At 29.9% G+C, this 15,123-nt stretch overlaps 2 protein-coding genes across 3 annotated transcripts in view; one reads left to right on the forward strand and one right to left on the reverse strand.

Annotated features, from left to right (window-relative positions):
* Nucleotides 1–114: 114 nt before the first annotated feature.
* On the reverse strand, nucleotides 115–1,863 carry Sdhaf3 (Succinate dehydrogenase assembly factor 3). Its single transcript, XM_015524152.2, has 3 exons — nucleotides 1,653–1,863; nucleotides 567–755; nucleotides 115–486 (listed from the first exon to the last, which is right to left on the reverse strand). The coding sequence occupies exons 2-3, from the start codon at nucleotides 741–743 to the stop codon at nucleotides 295–297; spliced, it is 369 nt and encodes a 122-aa protein (XP_015379638.1). The 5' UTR covers nucleotides 744–755; nucleotides 1,653–1,863; the 3' UTR covers nucleotides 115–294.
* A 250-nt stretch (nucleotides 1,864–2,113) lies between these two features.
* LOC107173566 (A kinase anchor protein 200) overlaps nucleotides 2,114–15,123 on the forward strand; it is a 40,260-nt gene continuing 27,250 nt past the window's right edge. For both annotated transcript variants that reach the window (XM_089222608.1, XM_089222609.1), the window contains exon 1: nucleotides 2,114–2,452. The gene's annotated coding sequence lies outside the window, so the exon portion shown is untranslated. The remainder of the gene's footprint in view (nucleotides 2,453–15,123) is intronic.

Below are 15,123 nucleotides of genomic sequence, written 5' to 3' on the forward strand. Positions count from 1 at the left end.
ATTGTAAAAGCTACCTTTTGTTTATAAGAATATATATTTTATTAAAAGAAAACCATTTCTATTAAAATTTAGAATGTTATATGTATACATTTTTTTTTAATGAAGTAAGCAAAATTAGTTTATGCATGTTAAAAATATGATGTATATTATTTAATTATTTGAATTATTCAACACGTTATAAAATTACATGCAGTAACAAATATTATATTTAAAACCAACTAGCTAAGTTACAAAGTTGTAACATAAATATTAATATATTTAAGAATTAAGTATAATATACATAATCTAATTGAATTATTTTGAAAGCTCAGATTCAATAGTTTTGTCCTGGATTCCAGTTGTTTCCTTGAATAAATTATAAAGTTGTACAATTTGATCATCTGTGAAAGAGTCTAATGCAACATCATGTTTATCAATGTTTTTACCAAAACCAATATTTGATTTTGCGTTCTTTAACAGCTGCTCTGATAGTGTCAATGTGTATTTCTAAATTGAAAATGATTAAGCCAATTATCTTAATGTTATCGAAAAACCAATTTAATTAATAAATATTTATTTATACATACACTCCATTCCAGCATGAATATTTGAGCTTCTTTAGGATTACAGTTTTTATGCCTACGAAATTCATCACGTACATATGCTTGACCTAGTTCTTGTAATTCAGTTGGTAAGCCTCGGTGTAGCCTTAAAATAGTTTTATACAATAAACGAACTCTTTGTACATGATTTAGACCAGACATCACATAGCATATCTAAAAAAAATTTTAATTAAAAATGGATATAATTAATTGTACAATAATAATTACAAACCTAACTTGGGTACCCACATATTATAATATATCATATTTATTGTTGATATGTGTTAGAGGAAGTTACACCAATATTTTTATGACTGTCTAATAAGTGAGTAACAAAATATTTTTGACAGATCACGTTTAGCTTTATTTGTTTAAAAATTAGTGAATTTAACCCTTATATAATTTAAAAGTAAGGTTATTATTTAGAAAATCCCATATACTTTTAAATATTTTAATTTTAATAAAGGTAATGTAATGAGTATTTTAAAATTGTAAATTGTTTGTATATCTTAAAAAACTAAGAACTCACTTTTATTAAAATAAAATAAAAAGCCTTAGATATTGACAAGACAATAATCCTATATTTAAATTTTTCAAGAGGTCAATGCATTTCAAGTTGTTTAACTAACGAGCTAAACGTGATGAGATGAGTGTAAAATTTGTTATGGTATGCATTCGTAAGGTAGAGACAACAAATGTCAGGGTAATTTTCTCTTAATTAACAATAGTTTATTTTGGATGGAATACTTTTTAAATTGACAACTTTATACTATATACAAATTAATACATTCATTTTGTGTATAATAAACGTAAAAGTATAATAGGAATCTAATCTATAAGGTATTCTAAACACATTAAAAACGATTAAAATATAATAAATCCTTCCAATTTACACAGCAAATTCAAATTTAATCATTGTAGACAGAAAGTATTTGAGTATTAAATTTATTAGTTATATATAGATTAAGGAAGAGGAAAAACTAATCATCAGAGATAGGATTTGAATTTGGACAGATAAAACAAACGTAGAATTAAGTAAATACAATTGTGACAATTTTGATAGGTACTTACATGTGCACTCTGAAGATGTTAATATTATCTATACTCTATTTTCTTTATAATTTATTTCTTAATAAGAGGACAGCGCCTTAAGAGTTAAGGCTTAGTTTATTATCTCAAGGCTCACGACATAGTTTAAAATTGGATTATTTGGATTTACAATTTAAATTCCTTAGTTCCAGACTTTAGGCCTTTCAGTGCGATAGCGTAGATAACTAATCTTAATGTTATCGATAATCGTCAAAACAGCAAGTAGTGATAAGTGATAATTGATAAGAACTAGTGAATTACTACGCGACGAGAACCAGTGTAGGTCTGTGCTAGAGATATTTATACAATGGGCAATCGTGCGTCGACCACACCCTAAGTTGGCAGCATTGTTGGCGGCGTGGGTAATGGACCACTGTGATTGGCTAACCAGCCGCGCGGCTACGACTGAACTGCAAACGGCAGAACCGATTCCTAGCCGCTCTGACAGACCGTCGTTGTTTTCGATGCTTCACGCACATTGACTGTGGATCGTCGATATAATTTTATATTCGTGATTTTTTTAATTTTGTCTTTTTTTTACAAATAATATAATATATACATTTATATTGTACTGTACGAAAAATATTAAACATTTATATTTACGTATACACTCATCTCGTTCGTATTTAAAATAATATTTTTTTATTGCCGAAATAAAACAATCGAACCTACTCGTTTGGTTGACAATTGTAATATACGATTCAGTGTTATTTGGGTACCTAGTGATTTTTGCGATATTCAAGTCTTCAGACACCACTTTAACCACCGTCTCCTATTGTCAAGTGAGTGTTTTTATGTTAATTATTACTGTTACATTTTTATTAGCTACACATTTCATTGCTATGCCTTAGACTGTAGATGACACTGTTCGCGTATGGCTTTTATTTTTCTCTACCATGTCACCACGGTAGCCATTGTCGTCAAGCTCTTTCACACCTGCCCTTTCACCGAGACAAACGAGACTAGAAACAAAACGGACAAAAACCTCGTCAGGTATTTCGTTCACACATTCCCACACGCCGGCTTAGACCACCGTTCAAGTCTCGGCGGCACACAGTCCCCTCGGTCTGCATAGTACCTATTTCCTTTTTGCCGCCGCCAGCCGTCATTAACGATAATTTCCACGCCCTTATTATTGTGATTTTAGTGGTTTTTTCGTTTCATTTCAAAGTTTCGAACCTTTCTCCTTTCAACTTGGGCGTTGTTTTTGACGTAGTGGTCGATTTGGAAAATGCTCTTGACCTAAACGTTTATGGATTCGTAAAGAATATTATTTTTCAATTTGAATTACATATTTTATAGTCTACGGGGTGGAGTTAAAATTTAACATATTACTTATATTATATGTTATGCATTATTTTTTAAATGCAAATTTTTGTGTATGATTTAAATTTTTCCTTTCGCTTGTACTCTAAGTGCACCTAACGTTAAAACGAATTGCTTTGAACTATAGTTTTAAGAAATATGTGCATTTGCATTAGACAAAAAAAAACTATACTTATTTAAATATAATAATATATTGTATGTCGTTCTTGTAAAGTTAAATCTCAAACTGTTTCTGCGCCATTAAGGTATGAATAGTCTTCATATAGACAATGATATTTTTCTTTTTATATTGTGGTATTAAATGGAGCCTGATACACGTCAGTAATAATTTTATATGAAATCGTACCAAAATTCTTAGATAGGTACCTATATAGAAAATTTGTTCTTTTTGAAATAAAATTTAAATGTTGGGTAGGTATCTATTTAATTTTGTTGCTCGTTTTGTTGTGTCTTTAGAAACTGTTTAGTGACCTCATGCGATTTCCGGAATTGTTAAAATTTTGTTTACTGACATCCGTTATATAAATGAAAAATGAATATACTTTTTTTACGTATAATTGAAATTATGTTAAAATTTAATGAAAACAACTTATTTTGTGTACCTGCCTACAAATGATTTTATTGTATACTATCATATAATGTTAAGTCAGCGTTTTACTGTATGATAGGTTAGGTACGTATAATAAGTTAATATATTCAATGTATAAAAAAATCGTGTTAATCAAATTACATATTATCATTCATGAACATACCAAACTCATTACAATATATTCAATAGGTCAGAGGTGTCGATATAAATAATTTTGCCACAGGAACATTTGTGCATAAGAGATAATGTGTAAAAGAATTTCTATGTAATTTTTGTATGCCTCAGCAGATTCTTTACATTATAGTATTATACGTCTTAACATTACTCTAATATAGTAATATTATATCGAAATGAAATCCTCCTACTGAAATATTTTACGCGTTCGCAATTGTTGTTTTAGTAACCGTAAACGCAGTAAAGTAAATTAGAATTATTAGAAGAGATGCAATTTCACGTTTCGCTTGAAAGACATGTCGTGGATCGTGGTATCCTATTTCGATCGTATTCACATATTATTAATCATTTCGTCAACCTAATGATCCAAAGCGAATTGGTGTACAAATTAACTTGGCCTAATCGATATTTTCGTTAATAGATTCCTAAACCAAATTGTTTTGTGTTACGCAACGTTGGTATTCCTCCCTAACCTATTACTATATTCTAGTTTCCTTATTCCGATTGTACTGATATTCAGTAACGTCGTTACCAGCTTGCTATCCTAATTGCCAAATAATTGTTTGGTCCGTAATCACTATCGTATGTACTATTATGTTTTATATATATATAAAAAAAAAACAAACATATTTAAAAGTTATCTCAAATCATTTAATTTTTGATTTTCTCATGCACAAGCATAGACATTCCTATCTAAAATTGTTTATTTTTTTACTTTTATTCGAAATGATCTCATTGTTTTTGAATAATTAAACATCAGTTGTGGCATAATATTATATTTAATATTGTTATTGTTAACTAGGAATAATTTTTATGTTCCTTTTGGGACGACGGACCGACCTTGTGTACCTGTAGTTTTCCGGTCGTCCTTTCCTTGTGGGCAGCAGGTATATACTTTAGGATGCGGGCGACCGTGTGGCATGTACCCAGTATTCCCCATCGTGTCACTCATAATATGTGTGATAACTGATAACCGATATGCCCATAGATTTTGCTAGGACAAATAAATAATTCCTTTATGTTCTCCGTGAGAGCAGCAGCAGCAACAACAGCAGCCGCCGCCGCCGTGCGCGCCATGACCCGACCCCTCTGCCTTCTCCATGCGTAGCTGTATAGTATAATAATAATTGTCCATGAACACGTTTTCGAACCCCTGTCCGTTATAATGGTACTCTGTAACACAATAATCGGGATGCGAACTCGGTCGAGACCGTGAAGACAACACGAGGCGCGCGCGCACGGTTCACCGGTTCTGCGTCGTCGTCGTCGATACCCGTCCCCCGACCATCTGCAGCTGCTTGCTGTTACTCGGACACCACCACCACCGCTGCCGCACGGCATATTGTTATATTTTATTCTATAATATACTTTACTTAATGTGATATAACGTTTCGTCTTCAAGAATATGCACGCGTACGTGTCCGCGCCCTCGATAACCGCATTCAGGTATCCGGTGCGGACCCAAAAGTGTGTGAAAGGGCGTGGAGAAATATTATTTTTTACTTTGTCCCGTGTTTGAATATTATATTTTATGTCCAAGAGAAAAAATTCAGACATTAAACACGTGACCTAAATAACAGTGATGATAATAATAAAAATATGAGTTGTGTGTTGCGTGTGTGAACAACCCCGCTGTCGAGACCAAAATAATATTTCTATACAGTAAATGGTATATAGCTCGTATGGTAAAACGCGCCTCGTGGGAGGGTGTGATCAGGACAGGGGTGTGTCGCCCCGTGGGTTCGCCGTGTGTTTAATGCTAGCAATCGCGCGCGCGACCGTCGCCGACAACCATTGTCGCATAGACGAGTTTTTAGGGTGCGTCTGTCTGCGTATGTTTATATTTATAAAATGCGTTTGTAATACTACTTCTCTACTATCGGTGGGAGGGGTGACCCGCGTCTGGTAATGGATGAGGCAACCCTATTCTGGTTGACCACGTACTGTCGTTCAAAAGACCGTAAAAATGAATTTATATCCTTATGTGCGGGTAGGCAAAAAGTAAAATGCACAATATGCATGTGTATTATTAATCGTATATCGTCCCTCTGCAATTATTGTACATACTTTATGTGTGGATATTTATCACATTCGTATGTACTGTGTTTGTGTAGTATGTAATATCTTATACCCTTCTTAAATAACCATTAAACATTTTTTTTTTTTAGTTTTATCCCTCTAAAACCTTACTTTATTAACCATATTTTGTTCAATTAGACATGTTTTCGTTTATTTTCTTTAACAACATTTAATAAAAATATTATACCGACTCTGTGCATAATAATATTATGTTATTTTGCTTGATGGACCATATAAAATGTAATGTAAATTTAACGTAATCGGTTTTAATTTGTATTTCTATTTTACCACGAATTAACTATCAAACGATTATTTTTTAGTATTACGAATTTTGTTGTATAAATTATTTTGTCTGTTATATTGATTGTATAAATACGCGCTATTCAAAATTAAATAATGTTCTTCGAGTTCGAACTTAAAATATTGTACTAGTGTTCTAGGAATACTGTATTAAAATTTTAAAATGGAATACCTAGTGTAGAGACATTGTGATGCAAGTCAACGACAACGTTGAAGTCTCCATTTATTACGTTTTTTAAACTTATTATTAATTACCTATTCAATTGTTTTTATTTTTATTTTTATGACGATTGACGTGATTATTAATAATAACTGCTATTAATGTAACCATACAACTAACTGACGCCTGTTCAGTGTACACCTATAGATGTAATTTATTATCTCACCAATGTATTGCATACGACGTAATATATTCTTAGCGTAATTTCTTTCGTACCGTCTGATAAACATGTGTGATTGAAGATAATATGGTTTATTTTGATCCTTGACCTTAGATATTTGAATACCATGAGTCGTTACTCGTTATACCGAAACCAAATCGGTGCGGATGACTCATATCTACCAGGTTCAATAGAAAATCTTTTCGTTCGACCCGCGTGCGTGGGCAGTCAAACCTGTTCTGTGTATATACTGTACATAATACCTACGGAATGGTTTGTGTCATCTTCGAAAGAGTGAAAAAGGGAGTTTTTGAGTAGACAACTTTTTTCTCGGTACTATAGTTTTTTTTTAAATAATTTTTTTACTGCACCATCCTACGAAAAATCACACAATTAATCTAATTTTAAACCTACCCCCAGCATGATGGAAATTGTTCCGTCTCATTTTACGACGTAATTTATTATAGTAGCACACCATAAAATGGTTATTTCGGATTCTACACACACCAAACAAACCCCTCCTCTTATTTCTATAAATATAATAAATATCTTCGAGTATATCTTGGTAGTTAGTGTAATACCGCATGGTAAAATATGTTCACCCTTTTCTCGGAAGCATATTATTTTGGAATCTACTATAGCGACAACGGACGCATTCCATATTGTTTTTGTCTGTTATTCGTAAATATTGCAACTCTGGCGCCGTTTAAAATATTTTCGAGCATCATAAACTGCGATTATATTATTTTGTTAGCTGCCGACACCGGTTATCATTATTGTCAGACAACTTCGCGTAGAGCCATATGTCATCGAATCAAATGGTCGGTTATAATACAGAGACTACGCGTCATCGTGTGTGGTAGCAACAACGTATGGTGTGGTGTCCTAGTTATATTTATAATTTTTGTTGTCGAATTACTCATCATTATAAAATAATAAGGATTAGTTGAAATAACGTCTTAATTATGTAAAATATGCAAATTTAGTGTCAAGAAAATACTTGTTGATTGTTGCTGCTATCAATAAGTGATTGACAAAAGGGTTACAAACAAATTTAAATCAATTGTTTATATTTGACATGATTCCGACGAAATTACTGCCAATTAAAAACATTATACAGACATAATCGACCGTCTGATATTTTTTGTAGATGTTATATATATATATATATATTATATAGTGTGCATAAGTTATTAAAATGTTATTATAACATATGTCGTTTTCGAACTACGTACGATAATACTTTTAACACTATTTGATAATATCTTTAAAGACAACCATTGTGATGCGCCGTGTGTTCGTGTATAAATTTCCACACGATATAATACCGCGGCGTCGGACAAAATTAATTTTTGTATGCAACCCGCATTCAGCTCTACAGTTTTGGCGGCGGCGCGGCGACCCATTTGACGTTGTGCGTATGGAATGTTTGAGCTAATGTGTAGTAATCGTATAGGGGAGCAAATGGCGATCACGAGTTAGATTTTAAATTAGTGTGTATGTGAGTTAAAGTGTATTACGTATTACAGTGGGACATCAGCCTGGCCATGGTGTCATAAAATGCGAATTTTTTCTATATCACCAAAGCGAAGAGTCTGATACTATACCTAACGGAGAATGTACTAGAACAGTTAACAAAATCGACCCTCCTCTTTCGACCGACAGTTTCCGTCAATTTGATATGCGATCCTCATGATCGTTATATTTTTAATTGTATTACTTAATACTTTATTATATTATGTATAGTTTATAAACAATATTCTATAGTTTTTATCGATGCATTTAATATTTACCATGGCTAAATATGCTGGTATATTTGCATTGAGACACATTTTAGTTATGGGCTGCGCGCATTATATTATATATCTATACTGCATGATTTAGCATGGTAAAGAATCTCAGCTGACCGTGACTTTTAGATTTATTTAGCCATGAAATTAATAAGTTTGTATTATTTTGTTAAGTAAAGAATTCAAGTGATTATATGTACAATCGGTAGCGGCCATCATACCTATGTATTACTAAGTTGCGATCATTCATATATATCCATGATATTTACTATCTAACTAGCTGTCATTAAAAAAGATTAATTTAGTTAGATATGTACTAATAATCCAAAATGTACTCCGTACTTACCATATTTTGTGTTATCTCCTCAATAAGAGTTAAAATGATATCAATTCCGAAAAATGAGTAATTATTTTACTGTTTAAAGCTACGTCAGATCTGGTGATTTTTGTATTTCGTCTTATACGATATTCATATTCTACGTATTTTATGTTTTCTGTGTAGTTATATATTATGCACCCATGAATAATGTAACCTATTCTGATATTCTGATGTACATACATAAATAATATTTTTTAAATTTTAAACAAATATTGTATGATTTAATAATCGAATAGGTCGGTGCTGCTGCAGTTGGTATTATCTAGTTATACTTAATACTAAAACGGACATGCGCACCTGATATTATTTTGTCAGAATTCGTATAACATAATAATGATAATAATAATACATGAGAGTTTATTTTACTTTGTGAGCCATTTCGATTATAACCAACTATTTCTTTGTTTCGTCAGAATACAGAATTCTCGTGGTGGGGGTATAACAATGGGTTATAATACAGATACCGATTTTTATTCTTTCTTTATTTTTCACTGTTACCAAATTATATACAAAATGGTAGCAGTCCGTGACCAGTCACTAAACGTCCGGGAAATCATGTTCAAATAATTTTAATTTTTTTAATATTGCGATAGATGCGCTGAAGTGTCGAAGTCTGTCATGTATTTGTGTACCCTTATAGATAATATTAACTTTTATTTGTATAAATATAGATTAGTTGAGATTTCATTCATGATCAATAATAAAATATATAATACATGGGCGTCCCCAGACATTTTTCTGGGGGGGGGGGGGGGCAAAATTAATTTTAAAAATAAATGAAATTTTTTTATACGTTTTATTTATTGTAAAATATTATGTTTCGTCATTATTACAATTATGAATTAAAACATTACAATTAGGTAGGTATTATTATTACAATTAAAACATTATTATACCAGAATTTTACCAATTGCTGTGGAAATAACATTATTCCAGAGAGGGGCTAGTGTCCCGTCTTGCCCTCCTCCCTGGGGACGCCCATGATATAATACAATAGATACCTAACTGTATGAGTATTTGAATTGCATCTAGGAATGATTTTTATGTCCATATCGTAAAAAAGAGAATGTGTAGAATGCTAGACCATAGTTTTTTCATACATAATAATTTTTTATACAAGGTATTATACTATAAGTGCCTACGTAATATATCTAAATCATTTATAATATGTATCAATATTGCTAATTGAATTTGACTGACAGCTGAAAAATCCTTATGATGCATTGTTTAATAAGAAGTTATGATTAGGTAACCTAAAATTATGTAAATAAACTGTAAATTATGTTCATATTAAGTTGTAAGTGAAGTCGTGAAGACTAGCTAGAATTAAACATTTAAAAAAATATTTTTACCTGGGTGTGTTTATAAATTGGTCAATAATTGAAAAAGAAAAGAATTCTATAAATGTTATAAGACTTGTCAAAACAAGTGTAGGTACTTGTTTTTACGTTGATGACCACAAGTTTTTTCAATTCATAAAAACTTTTGAAGTACCTATTAACTTTTTAAAACCTACTTTGATTTATTATATTCAAGTTAATGTATTTATGCAGTGTTAATTTAATACTGTTAAGTATAAAATTAAAGATAATAAACCGTGTTATTTAAGAATTGTACACCATCGATTGTGGTGCCTAATTAATCTATTATGAGTACGTGTTAGATAAACCCAGCGGCGTGTTTGATTAATTTAGTCCATAGGATGTGAGTATATGACTAGTGGCATAAGATTATTTTTGTTTAATTGTTCTACTTGAGGAGCAAAGAATAAACTCTTTGTACTATTTATTATATTTAGGACCCCCCAAGATTTCCTCTTGTTCTTGTTGTTAATACCGATATGATTTGTTGTTTGGTCGCATTAGCTGCTTTAAAACTGGATTGTTCCTAATGTCGAGTTAGTCATTTTTTCACTAGAATATATGCAAATTTGACCACATAATTCTTTTTAAAGATTTAAGCACACTGTTTGTTTTCTCTTTCTGCTCCACACGCAACATAAAAAAAACGCATTTACATAGAATCGTGTTCTTTTATGTTTTTGAGGAATCTTAGAATATAATCACCCATCCCTAAAACCATAAAGTTTACTATTTTTGAGAGTAGACATATCAATTTGTTTAAATTTTGTCTCAAAATAATTAAAGTATAAATTAACCCATATAATTTTCGTAGTAGGTGATTTTACTCTAAGATAGTAAATCCTTAAAATTAATTAAGGTGAAATCGTTTTATCCATGTTATGTAGTGTTAGTCTGAGAGAAATAAAAAATATTGCGCAACATCCTCTTAAAATAAAAAATATCACAGCATGCACTTTACCGAGCTTGAGTAGAGGATAAAAATTGTTTAACAGAAGTGTTTGAACTGGTAGTTACTAAATAAAAGCTATTGAACTATTAAAGAATTTTATTTAATAATATTATTGTGATAAACCTTAAATTCAATCACAGAAATACAGAATAGATCAAGGCTCTCCTGATATTTATTGTTACAATAGCCCCAACAATGGAAGGTGAAAAATATTTTAAATACAAAGCTTGATTTTTTTTTATAAGCATTCAAAGTTCAAATTCTGACAAAATTTATTAAATTGAAAACTTAAAAATTATTTAGAACAAGGTTCTGCGTAATTAGTAAATTCTATTACCAAAAAATCTAAAAAATATATAAGCACAGTTTCTTGTATGTTTATCATAAGTTCAAATAAGGACGAAATTACGTATTAAATAACCAAGAACAACGATTTTAGTTAATTATATTGTTGCAATTTAAAAATATTATTCGTAGGTACTTGAAACTTTTAAAGTATATTATTATAATTGTATAAAAATATTATTATAAAAGTCAAATAATATTAATATTTAATAGACTATATGTATAGTTATGTACATAAGTGAATTTTACAATGATGTTTTAAAAAAAAAATTAAGTTAAATTAAGTTGTACATTTCAATTTTTATAAAATGTGATTATTTTTTGCATGTCAGCATATAGGGTCCTACATTTATCTTCGTATAGATTTTCTGGTATTTCACATTGTTTTCTGGCCTCCGTGAAGATTTGACAGTGGATTATGATGTGTTTGACCTTTGACTGTAATGAAAGAATTGCAAGAGCAATTATACATTTTGTTCGATATTTATATATTTAATTGCTGACTTGGTGAACTTAATAATGGTCTTAAAGTGTTAGGTGTAGAAGTTTTAAAAATACCTCCGTGAAAACAAAACGAAGACTGTCGTCTTTTGATGTATGATGCTAATTGTTATTGAATTTACAAATCTCGAATAAACATTAAACAACTATCATTTTATAAAAATATCATTGTTTGTTAGATGTTAGAAACTAATATTTAATATTTAATATATTATCATTGATTATAAATACTAGTATTTATAATCAATGATATTATATATGTGTTTATACTTATCAAACATATTTTTGCTTAATAATAGTTATAATTGTACAACTCGTCAAATGTCTGTTTATCTATGTTATGTAGGTACAAATAAACATATGTTTGTAATTTACATTATTACTATTGAGATGAATGGTAATTTAAGTTATTTTTACCCATATATAAAGTTCATAATCAGTATTAGAAATCTGGTAAGATGTTCGAATGTAAGAATTAAAACATTTTTAAACGCCTATGACTCATGCTGAATTCACTGGTAAAACACATACATGAATACCTATGATGTTTTTTATATATTATTTAATAAAGCATCAACTTTATGATAGCTTATCTTGTGTAATCATTGTGCCAGACTATCCCTTTAATTGTTGATAGTATTAATTCGGTTGTTTCGAATTTCAATTATTTTGGCATTTTGATTTTTTTTCCATTTCCGTGAAGATTTCTTTAAGGTGTAGTTTAAAATCAAATAGGTAAAATATCCGGACCTACCCAAAACTGACTAGAATCATTGGGTGCAGGTGAACACATTTTATTAAATTAATTTAACTGCAATAAAGTATCTGTCAATAAACATTTGTTTTTGTATAAAATTAGAAGTAAATCCTTTAAGGATTTTAACCGGGATATATTTAATTGTCTTTCTCTGACATTGACATTACTGCAGATTTCAGATAATTTTATGATTAAAGTTATCGTTTGTTTGAATTCATAATACTTATTTTACGTATTTTATTTCTAAATTTTATTTTCAAATAAAACTTTCTTTAAAATGTACAATATTCATCATTAACCATTTAAGTTATGAGTTGGCCCTCCACTATTAAAAAATGTCCTAAAAAAATTATAATTACAATTATTTGTTATTTATTTATTTGCAAGCAAATTTGCTAGCAGTCCGATCACCTTATATACATTTATACTTAAGAATTTTTAAGTTGAACATTCTAAAGTTATCGAATGAATATTATGCTTAGTGCGCTACGGTCACAATCCAGCCCAATCCAGCCTACCACTCAATGATAAACAAATTGTAAATTTAATTTTAAAAATTCTGGGATTGAACTTATATTTGAGGGCCTTGTAATTTGTACAGAATATTTTTTTGACGGTGGAAGGGCAATTTCGCATGCATCTTAGGTATGATATTTATTTATAATACCTAATATATATATACTTGAATCTACGTTGCAAACAAAATATTTCGCAATTTTTGTTAGAATCCGGTTACACAATAATTACCGAGTTTACAATAGATATATTTTACTCACGATTGCAGTATCGTTATCAATAGTAAGGTAGGTTTATAATATTTTTTTGAGGAGCTTACGTTTTGTAATATAAATTGTATTTAAATGTAATGTACATATATTATTATGTAACAGAATATATACGATTGTCTCTATCTCCTTGTTTATATTTAAGTTGTTTTTTTTTTTTTTTAACTAGAAAATTAACAATTATATTATATGCATAATTGGAAAATATGATTACATATAAACAGAGTTTTTATTTACGTGAATAAAAAAGGTATGGCGGAGCATCCAGAGATAGAACCCAACGTATGTTTATTTAATTTTGAATTTTGAGTAATTCTCTGCACCATTGATGTTTAAAACGGCGCATTGATTTCCAGGAAGATATTTTCAAGAGAATTGGGAAATTAAAGGGTTTAAGTGTAATGATAATTTTGATTGGAATCTGGAGTAGTGTTTATTCGCTAGTTGTAGTATGGTTTCGATTTTTAAGTCCTTATAGAATGCAATGCTGCTTTTGTACCAAACAGCAGTAGTGAAAGTAAATTATAAAACCATTAACTAGTACGGTGTATTTATGCTGTATAAATTATTTCTAGTGCGTATGCTGAACATAACTTCTGAACTTAATTTAAACATTAATATTATAGTAAACATTAGCCTATAATAGGAATTCTCAATAACATAAAATTGGTTTAAATTGGAAAACTTTGTTTTTTACTTGATATTGAAATACATATCATATGGATGTTCTTATATACTTAGATGTATTTATTATTTTATCATTACCATACTAATTACAGTTTCATCTCCATGTGGTAACACTATTATAATTTATAGCATTTAGTAATTTAGAAATATAAATGGTTTGATTTTACTTTTCTAGTATTATGAATTTGTTCCACAAGCGTTAACCCGTTTTACGAATATGTACCTCGTGATTTATTGACCTTTTTCATCTGAAGAGTTTGACTCTCAACTGTGCATTAAGTTGTGATTCGGCCTTTGTTGCCTAGAAAAGTGATGTACTAAAGTTATTTAAATATATTTCTATGTACCTTTATAGTATATAGTATTAATAATATATTATACTACTAATTACTATCATTATAATTTTAGTATACAGAATACGCATATATTTCCGTATCGACTGCATCTTTTTTTTTTAAATTAGATTCGCGTCCCGCTTCCACATAATTGAAACTTGTATTGGGTGTTGTAATATAATTTCGTATCTTTATTACATAGATATTGCATCAATCTAGTATCTACAAACTATTTTTGTGATACAACTTAAATCTCATGACTAGCAAAAAAAAAAAAAAAAACCATCTTATATCGGCGTACCATTAATAGACATTTAAATATGTCAACATACCTAGTAATTTGTTCGTTGTACCGTTAGTACAAAAGATAGGATCAAATTATATTCGATAGTAATTTTTTTATAATCTACCTAATTTGTGTTTATGTAGAACTATTTGTTGTTACACAAAAATGTAATGTCCACGATATTATTGATACGCTCTCTTAGAAACCTAATAAAATAGATGCCTATATTATGACCAAAATTATCAATTTTATGGAAAGTACAATATTAGTTACCTATAAAATATATATTTAGATTTTTTTTGTTTTACTTTCGCCGTTAACAACTATAGTGGACGTTAGAGAAAAAAACCTACGAACCTACGAAGTCTTCAATTCGTTCCCCATTCCCTTGGGAAGGTCATATTATAAGACATAGGTACACACGATT

This window comes from Diuraphis noxia, unplaced genomic scaffold (assembly GCF_037042655.1).
Source record: "Diuraphis noxia isolate RWA-SAM2 unplaced genomic scaffold, SU_Dnox_SAM2 contig0003, whole genome shotgun sequence".
Taxonomy (NCBI): domain Eukaryota; kingdom Metazoa; phylum Arthropoda; class Insecta; order Hemiptera; family Aphididae; genus Diuraphis; species Diuraphis noxia.

What these genes read in the sequence shown, in the direction of transcription:
- Sdhaf3 (XM_015524152.2), bottom strand. Translation starts at nt 743, where the DNA reads ATGTCTGGTCTAAATCATGTACAAAGAGTTCGTTTATTGTATAAAACT. An exon ending in TATTCATGCTGGAATGGAGT is followed by an intron (nt 487 to 566) that starts GTATGTATAAAT and finishes TTTTCAATTTAG; the next exon opens with AAATACACATTGACACTATC.